Source organism: Nesoenas mayeri (assembly GCF_963082525.1).
Source record: "Nesoenas mayeri genome assembly, chromosome: 1".
Taxonomy (NCBI): domain Eukaryota; kingdom Metazoa; phylum Chordata; class Aves; order Columbiformes; family Columbidae; genus Nesoenas; species Nesoenas mayeri.
The window spans coordinates 70,191,982-70,216,430 of NC_137541.1; the positions used below are offsets into that span (position 1 = coordinate 70,191,982).

Genomic DNA, 24,449 nt, shown 5'->3' on the forward strand with positions numbered 1-24,449 from the left:
GTATCCTGTAAATAACTGCTAGTTCACCTTCCCACTACCATCCCTTCTTCTACCTTGTTTTTATTGGTCATTTTAGAGAGAGGTGTTTTTACTCACGGTATTTATTAGCCCTCGTGACAAGCAAGAACCTCATGCTGCTCAGTGTGCTTCAACTTCTCTCCAAAATTACTCAAGCAACGTTATTTTTATCTTACAGATAGAGTGTACAAAAATAGAGAAAAGCCTGAGTGACATTTGAAAAGCATTTAGAAAGTTTAGAGCTCTTAACTTTAAGACTCTTATTTAATGGAACTTGGAGCCCAAGTAATTTCATCATTTTTGACATTGTTGCTCTAAGTTATAAGCCAAAATAAGTTGTGTGAGAAGTCAGAATGATATTAAGCAGAGGACTGAGCCAGGATCTCCCAAGCTAAGAAAGCACAGAATAGTATGTTCAAGTCACAAATATGACTCAAAACTTACTTTATTCAAAGAACAAGGTTCACAGACAGGAAAATTATGTTTACAAGAAAATCCAGTGGTAAAGAAAAATCTGATAACTATTTAAATTAACTCATCGTCAAGTTTCATATTTTTGGTTAAGGTTCTGAATAATTATATAACCATATCATACAGAAACATTAACACAGTAGTTTCTGTAATAATCAGATGTACCTGCAGAGTCGGCTCTCATGGTAACGCTTGCATATTCAATAGTTTTTTCACAGATTCCTTATATCGAGACATGTTATTTTCTGTTTCACCTTCATTTTTAAGTGCAATTACAGAGTTTCTGTAATCCTTAACCACTTCAGATGCAAGAAGCTCTTCCTTAGTTACATCACTGACATTCTCTGAGGCTTTTATTCGAAGTAGTGTATCCAAGGCATTTTTCTGAGAGCGGCTATTTTCCCAGATATACTCTTCCATGTCTTCCTCAGTCTTCTCACTCTCCCACATCTCTGTTTTCTAAAAGAAAATATACATCATCTTAAAACTTCTCAAGACTGAAACAAGGCTACAATAATGGGAAGAAACTTATCTCATAAAAATTCACTTTAAAAATTACTGTTGACATGAAAGGTATTTCCCTTCCTCTGAAGTCCAAGGCTTGTAACTCAAGTCTCAGAGTTCAAAAGGTGCCTGTACGCCAAACATTTTCTGTGCAGAATGAGTTTCTTTCATCCCACTTATCAAGTTCTTCATGTATCAGACAGATATAACAAGATGAGTCAGAATGGAAAGAAAAGCTTATGGACTATACAGAACGACCAACAAAAAACTTTGTAAAAGTACTAATTTTAAATAACCCTAAACGCTCAACTTCTGGAAGCAGCCACCTAGCTATTATGTCCCTAACATATGACTTCAGTACGTTTACATTGGCTGCAAGACACCAAGTGAGACAGCCCATACGAAGTAACCTATGACGAGAGACAGCAATCCTTCAGCATTTGGGAAATGTTTTAATCGTGACTCATACGGAAAAACACCACCAATTAATCCACTTCCTCTTCCTGCAAAACAAATTGCGCCTCAAAAGAATCTCTATGCACAACATGCTAATTTTTCCCTAATTGGTGTTACAAGATTAGACAGGATCAAAAGTTTAGCACAGTTGAAATGTTCTGTGGTCCCACTGCCTGTAAATACTTGGTTTGTGCAGCTGTGCTTCATAAATTTTGTATTTAAATATTTCTCTGACTCGGCAGGCCTTCCTCTAGATTCACAGACTGTTATAGGGATATTTCAAATGTTATTACCTACTGGTTTTGTATATTTATATTTTATTGTACTTTTGTAAATAAATATGGTTTGTAGCTATGTATTTTTTAATATAGTGTAGATTGACTACTTATTTGTGTATTTATAATTATTTAGTACTTTATTGATGTAAACAATACATAGTAGCCTTATATTACTTCAAATATATAAGAATCACAATTTGAATTATTTTTGGTTTATTTAGGGTGGTCATGTTTTTATAGACGAAATCTACAGCAATTCTAAGAAAAACATTTCTCTGGGAGTAAATTCAAAGAAACATTATTATAAAGCATCTACATCATATAAACCCACTAATCACAGGGCGGCTGGGGTTTCTTTTGTTTTGTTTTGGTGGGGGGCTGTGTTGTTTATTTTTCATTTGTTTATTTTACAGTATTCTGTCCACTAGTCAAACTTGCTGAAGTCAAATAACCTTAGTAAGACTCAAGATTATTTTTTTCCTGTAAAACCCTGTGCGCTTGGGTCTGTCTATGTGAATTAAAAACACTTTAACACTGAACCTAGTAGATGGCATCTCTTGCCTTTTAAATCTCTGAGTCCAAATGTTTAGTCAGAAACAGTGATTAACACTGCTAAAAGGCTCATGTGACTGACATTAAAACCTGGACACAATACAACACAGAAGTAAAAGAAACTCATTCAATTTCTAATGGGATGGAAAAAAAGGAGATACTGTAACCTGTATTGCTAAAGCAGCAGCAGAACAAGTGGGTATAGTAAAGTATTCCTTGTATGTTTGAAAAATACTGCAATTCAATGTGGAGATTTACATAGTTTTCAATTAATGACACCAGCCTGTTTTACATATCCCTTGTTTATCTGCATAATGGATATCCAAGACATTTTTTTTACTAAACTCCAAAAGATTTTTAAAGCAAAGCTTCTCTCACAGGGATAGGGTTTCTCAAGAGTAATGGAATACAGGTATTGCTCCTCTTGGCTCTTTAGACCAAACTCATGTTTGAAATTCAAACAAAAGACCACTTTGAGGCTTTTAAACACTTTAAGTTACAGCAGAGACAACAAGAACTAATTACAGTTATTACATTTCTCTCCTCGGGAAAATCCTCCTTCTCTGCACACATTAACATACAGGATTTCAGAGATGCACACTGATAAAGAGATTAAGATTTCCCCGTCTTTAAAGGAGGCCAAAGAAACTGTTAACTTTTTCTTTCTTGGAATTCTTCCCAGCAGAATGGTGTGTCAAAACAGATTTTAAAATAAAATCTGACTTCTGGAGGAGAGGGAGGCAGGAAGTGATTTGACAGTAGGGGGAGATTTCAAAATCCATTCCTCAGCCCTGCTACAAGAAGCCAGTATCCATTGCTGCAATGTTGGTGGCCATGCCTCAAAATGAAAAATTATCCCAGTGTACACAGGTCCAGACATACATCACAAACAGGAAACTCAACAGAAACCAGATTTTTGCAAACCAACTGTATTGAGTGAAACTTAAAAACCTCTCCAATCAGATTTATTGCAAGAGAAAAAGTGAATCTGGAGTTGTATTTTCATTCGAAAAAGCACCCTAGGTAGACAATCACCCATGAACTCTGAATAGTGGAAATGTTATGAGTATTGTAGTCTCAGTTTCAAATGCTATGAAGAAAAATAGAGAGACAGAAACTTCAAAAATGAGGTCTTCATCACTCAGAGTTTTGTTAGTTCATTTTTTTTGTTCCTTACTAATGTAAAATGCTAGTAAACACTGCAGTAAGTTTTAGAAATTAGAATAAAACTGTGAAAACGGGAATACAAATGCGGCATTGTACTAACATTCTTCTAGAATCCCCATTTAGTGAATGAGGTTAAAAATAAAGAATGTTTCTTCAATGAATTCACTAAAAATGATTGCTCCATTTTATCACACCTAGGACAGAACCTCACTATTAACCAGCCTGGCTGAAAATGCACTCAGCTGATAATTTCAGCTGGTTCTTTTACCAAAACTTTTAATGAGAAATGTCAAAAAAAACCCAAAAAAACCCAACCCAATCAAACAAAACAAACCAAACAAACACAGAAAAAAACCTTTTCATATAAAGTCAAAGGACATAAGCCTGTTACTAAAGAAGATGCAAAAAAGTTGTGGGTTTTTTTTTTTTTTACATTGCCTAATGTAAATATAGAGAATTATTTTTTACTCCTACAAACAGAATAAGGACTTGTTCCGGAAGAAATCTTTTACATGACAGTTTAAGCCAGTCTTTTGGGAGGTTTATAAACCTTCACAGTGCTTAATCTGAAGTACTGACACAGTATAAATACTAAAATAGTATTCTGGCCAGTAAAATTGCTTTTTACATAAAGGCATTAACTAAAAGCTTCAATACATATTGTACCCTTAAGTACAGAAAAGAAGAAAGCGTTTCACCTTTTTTTAAATTCTTTTTTAAAGTTTAACTTTCATAATTTTGCTGCCACAGGCAGGATTACAGTTTTTGGTCCTCTACTGTTTTTTTGGGGGAAGACATTTTAAATAAATCTTTTAAGCGGCACACTGAAATCTTCAAGGCAATTAACATAACTCATGTTACTCAATTTTCTTTTAAATGGATCAAACAGTAAAAAATTGAATGCTGTTTAGCAAAGAGCAAGCATTTTACTGAGATTTTTTCTTGAGGGGAAGGAGAGTCCTTTCAGTTGCAAGTAAAATTTCAAACTCCTTATAGCCTTGAATAAATACACACATTTCTTAGTACTGCCTTGAAATAAAGGATACTCTGTGTGGTACAATAATCACAGGTTTTCAGGTCATAAATGAGCGCTATGCTAGTGTTTTTCAAAGTACTGGGCACCTTCAAGCCAAAGAGGAGTCGTCAAAACTATTACATACTTATGTCTTTGGACATATTACTCATTTGACCTATTTAGTTAGCAACTTACAAGAAATATCAACATAAATTTGTAAAGAGGTAAAACATATTTCTATCTGATGAGATTGGATACAAAAAAAATTAACTGCTTGGTGACGCAGAATAGGTTAAAATACATTCTTCTGAATGAGCAGAACGGTATTTTCTAGGACACAGCAAGGCCACAGGGCAGATAAGACTCCTAGAATGTCAAGCAAAATCAGGAAAGACTGTGAGGACTAAACACTCCAGTAAGGTACACATGTAAAACAGAAAAACATAGTATCGGATCTAAGAGATGCTGTCATACTTCTCATACTCACAGGTTTAGTATCTGTTTCTGTATTTGAGTCCTCAATAGTCACCATCTAGATAACGTCTTTCAAAAATGAGGACAATACCTAATTTCTCAGGGCTGAAGTGGCTGCATCTCTTTTCTGGAAATTCCATGTTTCTGAAAGGTTTATTTAAAAGGTATTTATCTAACTCAGTTTGTTTTCTGAATGCAAATCAGGTAAGATTCTAATCTCATCAAGAAAGATCAGTGATATTAAGGGTCCAAATCTTTGATGATTTTCTGTTGATTGTGTTAATATCTATGCCCTATAAGACTTCATTTCTCTCCAACATTTAGACTGAAGATCAAACAGTTGCAAAACCTATATTTATGGATGAAAAAGAAACCTTGTTTCTCTAGCACCTAGAAACATAGGGCTTTAACACAAGGTATAGCTAAAAGCTTACCACAGTCCGAAATAGTACAAAGACAATTCTTAATTCAACCTTTTGCTTGGATGTTCATCATTTGTGGTTCCAAGCCAGAGGTACAGAAAGGTTTGACCTTCTTTCACTGCAATTCAAGTTTCCTGTCAGAAAAATTGCTTCCTTTGATTTTAAATGTTTGAATTTAGATCTTCAGCGAAAGCTTATTATATGTAACATGTACTGTGCCACTTAGCTTTATCTTTTCTGACTCACATTAATGATGAGGAGTCTTTCAAGTTATTAGATTTTGAGCACCAGTGAGTGCACAATGAAACGTAATACATACTTCAAAACAAAGTATCTATTACAACATTTAGAGACCACCCTTACTTCAGCCTCAATATGTGTTACTTAAACCATACATAATGACATACTGAGAAAGAAGACTATTGTAGGAAGGGCACAATTCTATCACACTTCATTATTCTAAGATCTCAAAGTCAGGAAATTTACACTAAGCATTCTTCAGTTAAACTAAATGGTGCCCAGAGCTCTAAACCTGTCTCTCCCAGGTACATGCTCTAATCACTAAGCTATGGCCCTCTTTTTCAGTTCAATAAATCTTGAATTTTCTTCTGCCCAGAGAGTTTCAGCAAGACTGAAGAACGTCTGCCTCAACCTCCCATTTTAACCCTACAACCCACATGTCATAACATATTGAGTGTTCAGAACATGAAGCTAAATTATAGTTTTGAAACCTAAGTGGTCAGAGGCCTTGCTTACATTTCAAAAGTGGACTCCTTTCCTTTCACATATTTTAGGCTGAATTACAAGGTAAACTCCTAGTATGAAAACAGCAAAATTCTACTGTTACCAAGTTCTCCTGGCACAACCTGAAGTGCTCACTTGAAATGGCTTAAGTTGACTGTAAATGAAAAAAAAGGCAGTGCAATTTAAGTGATAGAGCTATATAATCGATTTTATGATTATCACCAATTGTTAGATAAAAATATTCATTCAGCTGCATGTATACACAGACACTCCACCCCACCAGTGCCTTGCAGCTGAATGCTCTACTTGAATGGAAAAGCTATGTGGGATACTTTCCTCAAGTTCTTTCAAACTGCACAGCTTTGGAGTTCACAGAAAGTTTCAGTTAAGACTCTAGTGTCGCTCCGTCTGCCCATTCTTCAGGTTTTTTCCTTCCTCACCTTTCTGCTTCAATTTCCCTGTCCTTTCACTTCAAGTACTATTAAGTACTATGCAAGCACAATGCAAAGAGATGCACCCAGAAGACCCTTTGCCTATTACTGTACATATTCAGTAGCCACTTTCCACTTATCCCTACTTCTATATTCCTTCTTCCTTACTGTTCTTTTAAGTCTTAAATCTTTTTTATAAGATTCCTGTAACTACAGTACTAGGAAAAGCAAGACAGTTCAAAAGTGTGTGCAGCATTACTTTGTTATTCTTAGCATGACAGATTGGACCTTTTACTTTAAGAAATACACTGCAGAATAAAAAATGCAAAGGTAACTTTTCACTAACCTTTCAAGATCTCAATTGTGTAAAACAGAATTATATCCTCCACTTTCCATCATGTTGTATTTATGCATGTTGAAAATCACATGGAATTGGAGCAAGGAAAATTGCTGCACCTTTTCGTAGTCTTGACAGATTTAAAACAACTGTAAGTTATTTCCTCCTCATTATTTTTCCCAGATTCCTCCCCTTTCTAATAATTACAAATGTTTTTCCTTACTGGAAAACTGACTTTCTGCTCCACTTGTTTCTCCTTCCTACTTTCAACTCATAGCAGAACTTTACTTTTTAGTGATAAACTATTAACCCCAGCTGAGTGTAAAGAAATGAGTTTATGATCTTTTTAACCACTTGAGGGCAGCAAACTCTTACTCTGTAAAAGCCACTTAACAACATAAAAATACATTCAGGCTTAGAGAGATGTTACAGCATTCAAGTAGTACTATCATTTAAAGGCAGCGGAAATATAACTAATTGAGCTCCTGTTTAACAATCTACCTAATATATCTCCACCCTTTCATTGATTAATCCAATCTACACACAATCCTGCAGGATAATTTGAAAGGAATCACAGAAAATGTCCAATTCTTAGCAATTCAGATATCAACTGAATACATTCTAAAAGCCAACAAAACACACATATTTGATTAATAACCTGAAAACTATTAAATGGGAAGCAAAAGATCTCCATGTATTCTAAAATAAAAAAAAAATATATATATTCTTAAGTTTTAAAATCTCAATGTTTTAAAGAAAACTGAACTCACTGGCCTGCTACATATCCACATTTACCAAAATTAAGGTGCCAAATGCATCAGTCTGGGATGTTTAGGTACGCTTCTTATGCATCCATAAGTAACAAAGACTACAACTAAGTGGAACTCTGCATTAGATTTAGGCAGCCTCATTAGCCAACCTGTATTTCAAATAAGTTGAACGAAGAACACAATATGTAGACCCCTAATTAATACTGCTCCCACTGTTCAAACTCATCTTACCAAGCAACTACTACCAATCCACCTATATGCTGCCAATATTCTGAATGGCTTGCCATAGTTGTACTGCATCATTGTATCTCATTTGAATCTGTGATAGGATCAAGAACCAGAGGATGAACTCATGTCTTTCCTCCTCTCTTCCTTCACTTCCTCTATTAAAACAAACAAACAAGATTGTTATTTTCTGGAGAAAAAAAAAAAAAAACAAGTCACTACAGATTCCCTTTCCCAAAAGCAAGGGTAGTATTATGTGCTACAGGAATGCATTCTAGAGTATGGAAGAAAATCGTTACATTTCTTTCTTCAAAAAAAAGGGGGGTTATTTGTTTAAATACAGATCAAATACAAACTGGTTACACTGCACTGTGTTTTAGTAAATTCTAGCGTAATCCTGAAAGGTCTTGGGCACCCAGAGCTTTTGCAGAATTTTGCATGGTTAAGTTCATTGACGGCATTTCCGTGGGAACATGAGAAGGCAGGAAAACCAGCACTTTCAAAAGCAATACTACTTTTAACTACCAATTCGTGGAGGTTATGTATTCCCAAGTAATGAATGTAACTTTTTGCACTCTGCAACCTCTGTCAGCTTCTTCATCTTAACTCTTCATTCTGACCATCTATCAACAGTCTGACAATTCTTTTCCCCCGTCCCTCCCCATCCCACAGTGTGGAAACCCTTGCTTCTTCCTCCAACAGTCACAAAACAACAAAAAAGAACCCTATATTCACTCACTTAGTCCTTCCACAAAACAAAGAAAAAACAACAAAAAACCCCACCCAAACAAAACAAAAAACAACAAAAACAAGCAAACAAAAATCACTACCAACCACTCCTTTCTTTCAATTCCTTCCATTTTTCTTACTTCCCCACAGATTCAAAAAAGGGAGCTCTTACACATGACTACAAAAAACACCTGAACTTCTCTGAAAGCTTGTTACAGCTGGTTCAATCCTCTCATATGTCTTCAAAGCCTTTCACAATTTGGGTTGCCTGTCTTCTTGCATCATCCACTGATTGCTAGCTGGTTAGAGGACTCAAAAATGCTAGTCAGTGCATTAACCTATCAAGATCCTTCCCTCACTTTTGCTCTGGTACCTCTCAGAAACCAGTCTGACAAATCTGATGTGGATAACCTTTTATTCATTTAAATGAAAACAAACTCTCTTCCCCACATCACAATCCAAGAAAGAAATCCACTGAACAACATATTCAGAGCCTTGAGTCAGAACTACACCTGCACCAACTGTTGGTAATCCCCTCAACTCTTTGCTTTCTATTTTGTCTGCACATACCTGTTGCATATTTAAACTGTAACTCCATTATAACAAGGACTATTGCAACTTAATTCCACCTGAGCCCTCTAGTTGCAGCAGCAATAGAACTGGTGAGTTGTGGATGCTCTCAGTTTTTATTGAAGCCGAGACTGGAAAACCATACAAAAAATTTGTAACACTGATGACACAGTGATACATTTTCTCTTCTGAGCCTGTATACAAATAGACAGACGAGCCAGAACTAAACTCCTCACACCCACTACTTTAAGAATAACTTTCTGTTGGAAATGCATCTCCACACAATGCAGCTTCCTAGCACAGAGTTCACTATATCCCCAACAAAACCACCAAGAACTGTCATTCTTTTAAAAAGCTTTCAGATTCTGAAACTACTTGGATGCTCTAATTCGTAACTGTAATAAAAGAATTATGCATCACTGGCAACTAACACATAATTACACCTAAAATTACATTTCTTGATGGATATCTGAATACAATTTTTCCTTTTATATATTCAGATGCTTTCTAGTTCATAAAATTCAGTAATCCAGTTATTAACATGAATTATAGTGTTATAGTGTTAGAGAGATAGGAGGCAAAGTTTTCAGGACTGAGGGCAAAATCTACATGCAGCCAGCTTTCCTTTCACTTGGCAAGAATGTAACACTGCCCTCATCTTTTTATTGAATTCCATCATGCATATGCATGAAAACACAGTGTGATACTACATTGTGACACACTTTGTGCAGGAAAGTCATCAAATATTGTATTTAGTTCTGTAAACAGGACTGATGTTACTGTCTACAAGGATGGCCACTCCCTGTCTATATTAAAGTTTTTACAAATTAAAATTAACCATACACTGTTTACGGTTTACAAAATGTATCGAAACCATCTTTCAGCAAGTTATTAAAAGGCATTCCTGCTGATAATGAAAAACAAAAAAACAATAAACCCAAACCACAAAACATGTTACACAAAAAAAACAAAGTGTCTCAGGAGACCATTAATTTTTCATGGAAATCAAAGACAATTACAAGTGATTGACAAACTCATCAAATATTAACATGGAAGTTGAAAGGTAATAAAAGGGCAAGAGAGTTTTGCATATTCAATACATACTGAACACTCACATAGCAATATCGTATAGCCCTGTCTTCCATCACTAAGTAATGCTGGAGCAAAGGACAGATGTGCTGTTTGTCTGGAATTAATAACATGAGCGTTGTGTACTTCTCTTGTAATTGCTTAATACAGGAAACTGATCTGTCATTAATTTAAGATTTGTACTGCAATGTAATACTGTTGGAGAGAATAATATCCATGTGTACAAAGCACTTGAAATCTAAAGTAAATGTATCTTTTAAGACGTTAGTATAAGCTGAGTTTAATTTGATGCGCTCTACAATTACAAAATTTATTGTTCAAGGTAACTTCCAGTGAAAGAGAAATATGGCTCATCCTATTACATTTTTTATACCATCACTGCAATGATAGAAATCAAGAACACTGACATACATAAAAATGCTAAATATGGAGATTTAATTTGAATACTATAGAACAACTGAAGTGTGAATTTTGGTACTTAATCAACTACAACTTCTAAAAAAGAGCACTCTGTGGAAATATACTGGTGATGAAGGTTTTCACTGTCTGCCTCAAACAATATGACTAATAACATTTTAAACAATGTTAAGTTATCCAAAACGTAACTATGGGTTTTCAACAATTTCATTTCAGACAGCTAACTTGTTTTCTGTACAAAATGCCTGTGAAATTGTTGATGGTAATACTTACAACCAACATGATTAATCACAAAAATACAGGAGACAAGTCTGAAGAACTCACTGTAAAGGCACTACCTGTGGTCTAAAGATATCTTATTTAGAGGACTACTTAAGAATTGTAATAAATTATCAATAAATTGGAATAGTATCTTTAATAGCTTTACATTGGATATTTCACATGTGTAATTGTTTAACAAAAACGAACTACTGGGAAAATTTCCAAATACACTATTTCCTGAATGATTATAGAAAAGTTTACATTACTCTTGCTTCAGTAGAAATATTTATCTAAAGAGTTACAATAATTGTATATATTTTTCTGGACACTAACTGATGCAATGAAATCCTAAAACTAACAGAAGGTGGGGAGGATGTCCTTTTTTTGAGCAAAAGGGAGCTCAGAAAAGCAGCCTAGGTTCTCACTCCTTCCAGCTTGAGGCAAGATTTGTGAGGGAGCATTTAAGAAGCAGAATACTTCCAAATTACAGCCATGGGTTACTGCAGCCCAGGAACCACCCAAAGAAAGATAGATTCTAAGTAACAGATAAGAGTTTGGCATGAGGCAAAATGCAGATCCTGTGCTTTATTTCAGTTTCCATACCTTTAAAACCAGTAACACACCCCTCTGCTTTTTTTTTGGAATGGACTTGTTTTCATTTTTAAACACAGCTACTGTTAAGAATGCATAGATAACAGGTGATAATCACAGAGCACACCACTCCTCTGGATTCACTCAATTCATATTTGAATATTGTGCATAGGCAGCCCAGCATGCCAAACTACAGGTATATTTAGGAATCCTGAGAATTAAGGTGTTTTCTGCTAGGCTCGGGGTCACTTTCAGGCTTGTTGTTGTGAGAAAAAGTATTGGGAAAGAATCTCTTACTAAGATCATAAACTAGAAAACTTCTGAAAAGCAGCAAACTATGTATACAAACAACTAGAATAGCATTTGTGCAGTTAAAGAAATGTACTCTAAGTTGACTGGGGAATTAACATTCAAATATAAGCAACTTCTCTTGCTTGAATTTGAGGTGAGGTGGAAAAGGAAAAGAATTTAAGATAATTTACTTTAAGCTGTACACGCCATGGAGCTTTTTATAAGTTACGAGAGAGCACGTTAAAAAGCTCGAGTTATTCACAATCGCTTACCCAAGATTCATGGTACAGAACTGTGAGAAGGTGTATGCCATAATCATAGTTCTGTCTTCTTAGCGGACACCTGAAAATTCATACACAAAGACAGTATTTTTGAAATCAATCAAGCCACTGTAATATACTTTTGAACCAAATTTAATTAAACTTACCATAAAAGTGTCTAATTTGTAATGCAGGGAATCTTAGGGAAATGTGTATTTGATTCACATGCATTTCTCAACTACACATAATCAAGAATAACATCATGAAGGCATTGAGTATTAAGAAGATGGAAGAATGGGCATCTGCAAGTCAGTAAGAAAATGTGCGAAATGCAAGAATTTACAGATCTTCGGGTAACATTAAGAACTCCTTTGCCCTCTGTGCCGAAGTGGAATCCAGCATACTCAAAATCTGATTTATTTTTCCCGTCCCCAGACCTGAAGGAAGGAGGATGAGTGGTGAAAACAGCCATGAAATATAGTTCAGAACAGGAGATTTAAGAAATTATGTAAGAAGACAAGTTTAAGCCAATGTAGCCGTAAGTCAAGACAGGATCACCAGAGGTAATCTGTTGGGATAAAACACATTTCTGCAAAAACAGTGTATTTCTTAAAACTGGTCATCAAAAACTTCTACTGAAAATTTGATGACATTAAGCTCTCCCTCATGCTGATCAACCACAACTTCCTGTCTGTTTCTCACTCACTTCCTGCAGGCTGCTTCACCCTCCGTTTTTGACGTAGAACAAATTGAATCTTGCAAGACTACATCTGAGATGCTCTAAAAACACTCATTTGAATGACTATGGACTATGACTATTCTAGCAAATAAACTTTAAAAGGGACTCAAGCTTTTGAACTCTTACTTCTTTCATAGTGAAAGAGCCTAAGCTTGGAAAATCCTGTATTACAAGAAATGAATTCTGCTCAGAGCTTGGGCCTTCGAATTTACTAAAAATGGAGTGAAAATATCAATAGGCACATTAAGAGTTTCTTCTGGAACACAGCATGAGACATTCACAGATGCTCTACAGGGTAAGCTCCTTTCAGCTATCATAATGTTTTAGCCACAATATAAGTCTTGCAAGGGAAATGAAACTGTTGATAGCACAAGTGATCCCACTAAACTACCATATTTCCAAGTCTACTTGAAAAAGATAGGCACAATTTTATCCATTTTGTATTTATTTTATGTAAATTAAAACAGTATTCATACTAAAGGATGGGAAATTTAAGATGGGAAAAAGATTTCTAATAAAAACATGCAAAGACTATCAATAATGTTTTTCCTACCACTGAGAGCAGCTGTGAATTAAAGTGTATTGTGAATTTAGGAAGATGTATGTATTCTCTTAAAGGCTTCAAAATTCAACACAGAAAACAAGTTTTTCCAATGCAGCCTTCTGAATATAACTGTAAATAACTGAAGCGAATTGTTTATAGCTAGAATATCAAAATACCGAGAAACATCTGGTCACTGATACAATTCTTCTTGCTTGACACTCTTCAGATCATTGTTAAAACTACACAGAGCCCATGGGTTCTGTTGGGAAGCATGACAGCTACTTAAAACAACAACTGAGACTTCTAAACACAGAGCTTCAATAACTAACAATATTTAACACATTGCTATAGGCATTTTTTTCCTTCTTGTAACTGTACCTGTCTGTTGTAATTGTGAGGATATCTGTATCCTTACAGTACCGCTCTCCTACAAGTTTAATGAGCTTCTTCTTTGCATGGTCATCCAAATTCAGGTTAGAAAGTTTAACCTTCAAGTACAAGAGAAAACATCTTTTATTAGCTTTTTAATTTTATTAGTATTATTATGCAACCTGAAAACATTTTGAGATAGTTAGGCACATCTTTTAACCCTATGGGAGACCCATGCCAGAACAGTCTGCTCCTGAAGGGCTGTACCCCGTGGAAAGGACCCATGCTGGAGCAGTTTGTGAAGAACTGCAGTTTGTAGGAAGGACTCACATTAGACAAGTTTGTGGAGAAATGTCTCCTGTAGCAGGGACCCCACACTGGAGCAGGGGAAGTTGTGAGGAGGAAGGAGCAACACAGACAATGTGATGAACTGACCACAACCCCCATTCCCTGTCCCCCTGCACTACTTAGCAGGAGGAGGTAGAGAAATCAGGAGTGAAGTTGAGCCTGGGAAGAAGGGAGGGCTGGAGGGAAGGAGTTTCAAGATTTAGTTTTTATTTGTCAATATCCTACTTTGATTTGATTGGTAAATAATTAATTTCCCCAAGTCAAGTTTGTTTTGCCCATGACAGTAATCGGTAAGAGAGCTCTCCTTGTCTTTATCTCAACCCACAAGCCTTCCATCATATTTTTTCTCTTTCTGTCCAGCTGAGTAGGGAAGTAGCAGAGCGTGGTAGGCCCCTGGCATCCAGACAGGGTCAGTCCACCATATCTTACAACATATCATACTTGCACGTGTTTTGAAAAGAAAGACACGCATCCTGGTTTTCAAAACAAAGGCTGTTTACCAAAAATACTTACTCTTAAAGTCACCACCCTTGCTTTGGGATTACGAATAGATGTTCCTGAAGAAACATAATCTACTGTCTCAATTTCAATAGGAAAATGCTGTTCACATTTCTCATCACTGTCCAAAGCACTTGGCCATTCGGTGCAGAAATCTGTATAATAAAGAGAAAACATTCCAAGTAATAACTGTTGGGCTTTTTGTTCTTGTTTTTTGTTGTTGGTGGTGTTTTGTTTGTTTTCAATTTATTGCAATATATCTTTTTTAAAGTAGTACTTATAGAAACCATACTCATTTAAATAATGTCAGGGTCTCTGCCAGACTTGCTCCAGCATTTCAATGTGTTTCTTTGTACTGGGTTCCCCAAAACGGGACACAGTATTCCAGATGCAGTCTCACGTGACAATTACACTCAAATAATGGTTTGGAGATCTTTAAAGATCATCTAGTTCAACACCCCTGCCATGGGAAGGGGCATCTTTCACCAGATCAGGTTGCTCAAAGCCCCATCCAGCCTGGCTTTAAGCAATTCCAATGATGGAGGATCCACAGCTTCTCTGGGCAACCAGTTCCAGTGCCTCATCACTCTTATAGCGAAAAATTTCTTCCTTAAATCTACCCTCTTTCAGCTTACAGCTGTTCCTTGTCTTGTCACTACAGGCATTGGTAAAAAGTCTCTGCCAGTCTTTCTTGTAAGCAGCCTTTATATATTGAAAGACCACAATAAGGTCTCCCCAGAGCCTTCTCTTCTCCAGGCTGAATAACACCAACTTTCTCAGCCTTTCTTCACAGGAAAGGTGTTCCAGTCCTCATATCATTTTTGTGGCCCTCCTCTAACAGGTCCATGTCTTTCTTGTACTGGGGATCTCAGAACTGGGCACAATACTAAATGGAGGGGAAACAATTAATTTCCTCAATGTGCTGGCTACACCCCTGTTAATACAACCCAGTATGCAGTTAGCCTTCTTTGCCACAAGGGCACACTGCTGACCTATGTTCAACTTTCAAACACCCACCAGGCCCCACATGGCCTTTCTGCAAAGGTCTGCCCCCCACCCCCAACTGTACTGTTTCACAGGTTACTCCATCCCAGATGCAGGACTTTGTAGTTGCCTTTAACTTCATGAGGGTTCTTGCAGCTGAATTTTTCCTGCCTGTTCGCATCACTCTGAATGGCATCCCTACTCCCAGTGTATCACTTGTTCCCTCCAATTCGTCACTACCTGGAGACCTACTGAGGTTGCGCATTATTCAGGTTGTTACAAAGTGCCTTTTCATGTGCTTGGAAGTGGCTTCCAGGAAGGTCTGCATCACAGTCTTTCAGGGAATGTGGTGAGGCTGACTGACCTGCAGCTCCCTGCGCCTTCTTTCTTGCTCTCTTGAAGATGGTCAGGTAAAAATCTCCTTTTCCTCCTGGGTAGTCTTTACCTGCTTCCACTTTCTGTGTAATTCCTTTTTGCATCTCAGGTCACTCAGGTGTTCCCTGCACAACCATGCTGTCCTGCCATATATGCTCAACTTTCTGCACATTGGAATGGACCATTATTGCTCTTAAGGAGGCTGAACTTAAACACCCACCAGCTCTACTAGGCCATTTTTCTCCCTAGGAGAGTCCCTTGTGAGATCTGCCAATAAGATTCCTGAATAAACCAAAATTCACTCTCCTCACATCCACACTATAGTTCCACTGTCTGCCTTGCTCACTTCTCTCAGGATTTTAAACACCACAGTTCCACGATCACTGTTACCAAGGATGTCCCTAATTTTCACATACTTGGCCAGTTGTTCTTTGTTTCTCAACAATAAATCAGAGCATGTCTCCTAGTCAACTCATCATTTGTCTGCATTGAGAAATTACCTTCAATACACTACTTGCCTTCCTCACTTCTCTCAAGATCTTAAACTCCACGATTTTGTTTTTGCAACCAAGGCTGTCACCAACCCTGACACTCTCAACTAGCTCTTCCATCCTTGCAAGTAGCACATGCAACACAGCAACTTCCCCTAGATAGTCTGTTCAGCATCTGCTTTAAAAAATTATCTGGAACACATTCCAGAAATCTTGACTGATTCCATCCCATCCTATTACCCTTCCAGTAGATGGTGGGATGGCTGCAGCTCCTCATGAAAACCAAAGCTTGCAGTTATGAGGCTTTTTTCAGCCATTCATCCACTTCCTCTTCTCAGCCAGGCAGTCTGTGACACATTCCCACCAAGACATCCTTTTCAGCTTCTCTGATCTTGACTCTGAACTTCTTAACCAGCTTGCTAGGCATCTCATTGCAAAGCTCTGTATCAGAGCTGCTCTTTTGGGTAGAGGTCAGTTCATCCTCCACATCATCCCTGCCCGTACCTCAAACATACAAGCTTTTGCTCTGCATTTCTGTGACTCCTCAGAGTTCTAACTCTTCCTGTTTCGTGTGCTGCATGCATTTGTATACACGCAATTCAAGACTGGCCTCTTGTAAGTAAAAAGTGACAAGCCACAGGATGACAGGAAACAGCCACAGGTTGCTCCAGGGAAAGTTTAGATTGAATATTAGGAAAAATTTCTTCACCAAAAGGGTTGTCCAGGATTGGAACAAGCTGCTCAGAGAAGTTGTGGAGTCACCATCCCTGGAGGTGTTTAAAACACACGTAGATGTGGAACTCAGGGACATGGATTAGTGGTGGACTTGGCAGGGTTCCATTAACGGTTGCACTTCATGACCTTAAGGGTCTTTTTCAACCTAAATGATTTTATTATTCTATTTCCTCCCTGTCTGCTCATGCCTCCACTTATCTTCGGACTAACCTACTCCCTAGGTTCTTCTTCTTGGCTTGCTGGCTGGCAGAGATGCTCTTTGTCTTCATTAGATCTTGTATCTCCCCAGAGGACCTTCCTGTCACAGAGTGTTTCATTTATTAATAACATTCCATTCAATTGAATGGTTACTGATTAAACCCTAGTTTAAACACAGATAATCTTTTGAGAACTGAGTCACATTCATCATTCATCTTCTTTAAGACACTAAAATACAAATTTTCCAGTACAAGCAGGGCCTAATAAAAAGGTAAAATTAAAGTCTTAGTTGTGTGCTGAAAAGCTCCTAAGACATATCTGTCTATCACCCGTATGACCCAATGCAGCAACAAGAAAGCATAAAATACTAGTCAAAGCCAGACAAATAACCCACTTCAGTGGTAGACCATGCCTCATCTTCTACTTCATCACACACAGCTACAACAAAGCCAAAAAAGGCCTCTTACCTTTAAGAGCTGCACAGTGTTTCTTAATTGCAGGAGGAGTAAGATGCAAAAAATTTGGAATCTGAAACAGACATATTAAAAGTTACCAAAATAATAGCACTTTGTTTGTAAATATGGGACATTACTGAAATCTGATTATACTTTTAACATTTGTTAAGGCAGTACAATATGCATGATAAAATCTTCAGATAAGAAGACTCTTCTCAAGTCTGATTTAGCAAAAGACTTAAGTTAAGCCCCATTACAAAACTCACACGTATGATGATCTTAAAAAAGTCTCCTGGTCTGGTTCATTTGCTACTTACATTTGTATTTGTCGCCATTTAATTTAGATATTAAATAGAACAGTACCCTATTTAGTAACAGAAAACAGTACCCAATACAAATATTCTAATCACAGTATCACAGTATGTTTGGGATTGGAAAGGACCTCGAAAGATCATCTGGTCCAATTCCCCTGCCAGAGCAGGAACACCTAGATGAGGCTACACAGGAATGTGTCCAGGCAGGTTTTGAATGTCTCCAGAGTAGGAGACTCCACAACCTCCCTGGGCAGGCTGTTCCAGTGCTCTGGCACCCTCACTGAGAAGAAGTTTCTTCTCAAGTTTAAGTGGAACCTCTTATGTTCCAGCTTAAACCCATTACCCCTTGTCCTACCATTGTTTGTCACCGAGAAGAGCCTGGCTCCATCCTCATGACACTCACCCTTTGTATATTTGTAAACATTAATAAGGTCAGCCCTCAGTCTCCTCCAAACTAAAGAGACCCAGCTCCCTCAGTCTTTCCTCACAATGGAGGTGCTCCACTCCCTTAATCATCTTGGTTGCCCTACAGTGGACTCTCTCCAGCAGTTCCCTGTCCTTCTTGAAATGAGGAGCCCAGAACTGGACACAATATTCCAAGTGTGGTCTCACCAGGGCAGAGTAAAGAGGAAGGAGAACCTCTCTCGACCTACTAACCACCCCCCTTCTAATACACCCCAGGATGCCATTGGCCCTCTTGGCCACAAGGGCACAGTCCTGGCTCACTGTCATCCTGCTGTCCACCAGGATCCCCAGGTCCCTCTCTCCTACACTGCTCTCTAATTCCCCAACTTATACTGGAACCTGGGGTTGTTCCTACCCAGATGCAATACTCTACATTTGCCCTTGTTATATTTCATTAAATTTTTCCCTGCCCAACTCTCCAGCCTGTCCAGGTCACACTGGATGGCAGCACAGCCTTCTGGTGTGTCAGCCACTCCTCCCAGCTTAGTGTCATCAGCAAACTTGCTGATAGTACACTCTAGTCTCTCATCCAAGTCACTGATTAATATATTGAACAGTACTGGCCCCAGCATCAACCCTTGAGGCACTCCACTAGATACAGGCCTCCAACCGGACTTTGCCCCATTGACCATGACTCTGGCTTCTTTCCTTCAGACAGTTGCAGTCCACCTCACTACCCGATCATCCAGACCACACCTCCTCAACTTAGCTGTAAGGATGCTGTGGGAGACTGTGTCAAAGGCTTTACTGAAGTCAAGGTAGACCACATCCACCACTCTGCCATCATCCACCCACCTTGTGACATTCTCATAAAAGGCTATGAGGTTGGTCAAGCATGACTTACCCTTGGTAAAGCCATGCTGACTGCCCCTAATGACCCTCTTATCCTTGATATGCCTTGAGATGGCACCAAGGATAAGTCGTTCCATTACTTTCCCAGGGATGGAGGTGAGGCTGACCGGTCTATAATTACCCGGGTCTTCCTTCTTGCCCTTTTTGAAGACTGGGGTAACGTTAGCTTTCCTCCAATCCTCAGGCACCTCTCCCGTCTCCCAAGACTTAGCAAAGATGACGGAGAGTGGTCCAGCAATGACATCAGCCAGCTCCCTCAGCATCCATGGATGCATCCCGTCTGGGCCCATGAATTTGTGGATGTCCAGATTGCCTAATTGTTCCTTAACCCAGTTCTCATCAACCAAGGCAAATTCTTGCACCGTCCTGACTTCCTCTGGGGCCTCAGGGGTACAGGGCTCCTCAGGACAGCCTCCGGCAGAGTAGACAGAAACACTGGTCTTAGTGACCAATAATTTTAGAAGTTACACACAACAATGGCACGTGTCTTACCTTCATAAGTTCTAAGTTGCCTTCTTTTGGTGGAGGCACTCCTCTCTTCACTGGGTAACCCATTCGAACTGGGAGAGGCACAGATGCAGGTTTAAACACAGCTGCTGTTGGATAAACACTGGTCCAGTCCTGATCAACAGCCATCTTCTCAGTTCTGGGAGGTAGATGCTAATAAATCAAAAATTATAAAAGTTTGATGGGAGATGTGCTGTTTTGTGAAACAAAGCACGAGCAACACATGCAAAAAGTTATTTCAGGAATAAATTCCCACAGCTAGAAATTTAAAGACACCTTTACATCAAAAGTTAGTGCTCATTTGTACAAGGAATTTTTAAAAGATAGCCTCTCAAAGCTTGGGTATCAGGGCCTTTCTCAATCTTAAATTGCATTTTATTTCAGAAATGCTTAGAAAGAAGAACTTGCCATCTTCTTGTGTTGTGATAAATCAGCAGGGAGGAGAAGGGGAACCAAGTCAGTATTTAATTGCACACTCTATTTCGTAAAGTGCCTAAGCATTTGGTGGGGTCAAGAAAATTAGTTTTAAATTCTGGAATTCTGAAAGTCTGAACAAGCTCATATTAAAAGAAACAGATATTAGTAATTCTGAAACTACTTGCTATAGAAATTCCAGTGTAGGAACAACGTATTACTATATTGCAGAAATAGCTTATATCCTTCAATTACTGACCAAGGTTTCAGTCAAACGCTCTTAAAAAAAGTACAAAGTCACTGTTTCTTTCCCCAAAACTTTAATTAAGAAAGGTAAAAGACAAATGGACATAGGCAGTCAGCTGGATTGACTGCTTTGGTGTATCATTAAATCTGCCCTTGGGAGTTAAAAAAAAAAAATACCTGCCAAGTCTACTTTTACTATTTGCCTTTAAAAATTATAACACATAATACACTAGGTTTGAAATTTATGTGTGCAATAAATAAGAATATTTGCAGCTATTAAGTGTTCAGGTATCAGTTTTCAAATCTTCTGTGCAAGAAAAAAATCACTTATTCACAATATCAGATTTTTTAATCACACCAGAAAGCAAACACTATGAATCCTGTAGACTCATACTGAAAATAGCATTAAAATGTCTGGTTTTATATTAAATGCAACTTTAAGTTACTTTTAAGAATGGTGGTACATGGTGTCAGTACAAGCTAACTGTTAGCTTACCCCTGTTAATGTTTTTGCCTTTATGAGAACACAGAGTGAAAACAGACAGGAGATGAAACAAACTAGGTGATGATTCTGGAATAGACACAGCAGATTGTTTCACTAGGCTTTGACTACAGATGGAGTTCCTGCACAAACTGTTATAGTATACAGCTTAGAAAACATTTTCAAATACCTCTGAGTTAATTGCAAATAGTTTTAGTACCTACCTGTCTTACGAACTGTGGTGTCCTGCCTCTTCTCCTTGTTGAAGCTGAAAGAAAAAGAAACATTTTTCAATACAAACTACTATGTCATTTTGCAGAAAAAAAGTGCAGCATAATCCTGTATGCCTTTTTTTTTTTTTTTCTTCTACAAAGACAATATATACTAATATTTCTCAGTCTTACATGGAAGAAGGGGAAGATCAGATACTCATACTGCAGATCGCTCATTTATTTTTTGAAACTTTGGAAAAAAATGGCTTGGAAGCCATTTCATACGGGTCTATCCTAGAAACACATTAACAGTATTTTAGTGATTACATGCCTAAATCCATTTTGCTAGCACCATTTATTCCAGCTTGATGCAGGAGCAAAGAAAAGAGATATAAGTGCACTTGTTGTCTTCCTAATTGTGCTTCCTTTTCTCTTTACCACACAGCTCTTAAGTCACAAATCGTTCTCCACCAGCAGTACAGGACAGCTAAACCTAATAGTTCATTATTACCAAAAGGAGAATCCCATATCTCCATCCCTTCCTTCTGACAGAACATCTTCACACCCTCTTCTGTGCCCCTCTCAGGCTCATTTAACCTCTGTATAAACTGTCTGCACATCAAACATTTTCTTCTTGAGATGGGGACCAAATGGATGGGTTTGTTTTCTGCCATTTTACCATGTTGATGCGGTTGACTGGGCAATCTCAGAGAAGATGTAACAGAAAGAGTTTACTCCCTTTTGGCAGGCCTGAGCCACTGACTCCATTTTTCAAACAACTGACTTCAGCTGGAACTGTGCTGAGGGACTCATAGCGATACATGAGGATACCAAATACAACTAGATTTTTGATCTTAACAGAGATTTTCACTTTCTTGTCTTCATTTCCTCCCACTCTTCCAACTGTAATTTAATTGCTTTCAACTGTCGCGCCCCTCAACACCAGCAAAACAATGTGGTCTTTATAGCAGCCAGATAAAAGTAAGTGAATCTCATGAAATTTATGTTCAAGTGTTCTGTTTGGGCTTGGGGCTTTTTTGTTTGTCCATTTGCTTTTTAATTGTTACCACATTACCATACAGTATATATTTAGCAAAAAGCACCGAATGGGAGTTAGGGGCGGATGTTTGGGCTCTTTTTGCCTCATTAATCGGTCTTACAACCCTACCCTATATAAGACTTAGAAAAATTTGTGAATTTCACATTCTTTTATTAAGGAAAAGTATTTCATAGATCCAATTCTGTTCCTCTTGCTATATAAAAATTTAAACTGAAGAATACACATAGCGCTCTGCAACAACTAATACACAGCATTCTTCTATCACTTGATCTGCCATTTTTGTGGTGCTTTCACAGACACACTTCATTCATACCCATCTTATTATTTGTTACAAATATCTACAATTTCAGGTCAGGACACCTTCTATTCCTGCAGTGCCATGGGCCCCAACATCAGACATCACTTGGAGGGCCTTTCAGAATGCCAGCCTGCCCCTGAATCTGCAGATGACAAATGTCCATCTGGCCTTTGGGAAAAGGTTGGTACAGCCCTGACCCAACAGTTTCCATTTGCACTCAGAACACGCACAACAGCTCAGCTTGAGGCCTGGCGTGACACCAAATGTTTAATATCAGTGCACATGCCTTAGCAAAAGATTAAATTCTCATTTGGTATACCCAAAACCAGGGAAAGTACTACAGGCCCACAATCCTGTACTGGAGAGAATTCAGAGGAGGGCAATGAACTGGTGAGGGGCCTGGAGCACAAGTCTGATGAGGAGCAGCTGAGGGAAATGAGGCTCTTTAGCCTGGAGAAAAGGAGGCTGAGGGGAGACCTTATAGCTGCAACTACCTGAAAGGAGGTTGTAGCATGGAGGATGTTGGTGTCTTCTCCCAAGTAGCAAGTGATAGAACAAGGTGAAACGGCTGCAAGTTGTGCCAGGGCAGGTTTAGATTGGATATTAGGAAAAATTTATTCAAGGAAAGAGTTGTCAAGCATTGGACCAGGCTGCCCAGGAAAGTGGTGGAGTCACCATCCCTAGAGGTGTTTAAAAGGCATTTAGACGAGGTTCTTAAGGACATAGTTTTTAGTGGCAGTTAGGTGATGGTTGGACTCAATGATCCGGAGGGTCTCTTCCAACTGAAATAATTCTATGATTCTATGAAAATCTGGCTAGCAAACACCAATTTGCTCACTTTTTTTCTTCAGACTATTCACACTAATTATGCTGCCAAAACCTGTACCCTACATCATAAATATAGGGTTTCTTAACCAAAAGCTCTCCAACAAATATTCGCAAAACAAAACGCCTTTCCAGAGCGGGCTGCAGCCGGGAAGGAAGGAACACCACGGGCCTGAGCTCTCCACCCGCTCTCAGGACCCAGTCAGCCCAGAGCTCCTCGTCCCCGGACCGCCGCAACGCGGACCGGGCCGCTCTCACCTTCCCTCTGTTGCCCGTCCCTGCTGCTCACCGCCGGCACGGAGGAGTAAGCCGCGGCCCCGAAAAGAGGCGCCGCCACAGCCCTCCCGCAGGAGCGGGAGAACACGGCCCAGTGGCCCGCACCGCCCAGCGCCGCCCCGCCGACCAGCGCCATCTTGGGAACCTGCCCACACGCACCCTCACCGCCCAAGTCCCTCCCGGCAGGACGGAAGCCGGCTCGGGCCAAACCAGTTGTAAAGGCAAATCGTAGCAGTTCCCCCACCCTCAAGGAGGAGGGGAGCGAGGGGAAGTGCGGAGCCGACTGAGGCACACGGAACGGGACGAGACCCGTGGCCCTGGACGGAAGGGTTGGATGGGGGTTTGTGCTGGTGTTTTCTTCATTAAGTCACTTTCTTCCTCTCATAAGGAAATAAAACTTCTCAGTACCTGTGTGCACTGTGTGTTGCCAAAACAGGGACCCCTGTAAGGGAACCTCCGTGGATTTCTTCAGCAAAACGCTAGTGGGTTCCTGTCATATGGAAACAAAACGATCCTGCTGTCTTGTGTGTAAATCTGGACTAGATAGCGCTGCTTTTCTTAAATCTAGCCTTTTACTGAAGAGAAGCTGCCAAATTAATGTATACTAAGATTAAGTTATAAAAGACATACCCATCATTAACCAATTGACATAAATGCTTTCTGACCACTTGCAAAACGGGGGGGATATTTT

General features: G+C 38.7%; 1 protein-coding gene across 1 annotated transcript; it reads right to left on the reverse strand.

The window, feature by feature from the left end:
- Positions 1-571: 571 nt before the first annotated feature.
- Positions 572-23,894, reverse strand: MRPS35 (mitochondrial ribosomal protein S35; the record flags this gene model as incomplete). Its single annotated transcript, XM_080357771.1, has 8 exons — positions 572-948; positions 12,085-12,154; positions 13,734-13,843; positions 14,586-14,725; positions 17,821-17,881; positions 19,932-20,099; positions 21,312-21,355; positions 23,741-23,894. The coding sequence occupies 8 exons, from the start codon at positions 23,892-23,894 to the stop codon at positions 670-672; spliced, it is 1,026 nt and encodes a 341-aa protein (XP_080213897.1). The 3' UTR covers positions 572-669.
- Positions 23,895-24,449: the final 555 nt, after the last annotated feature.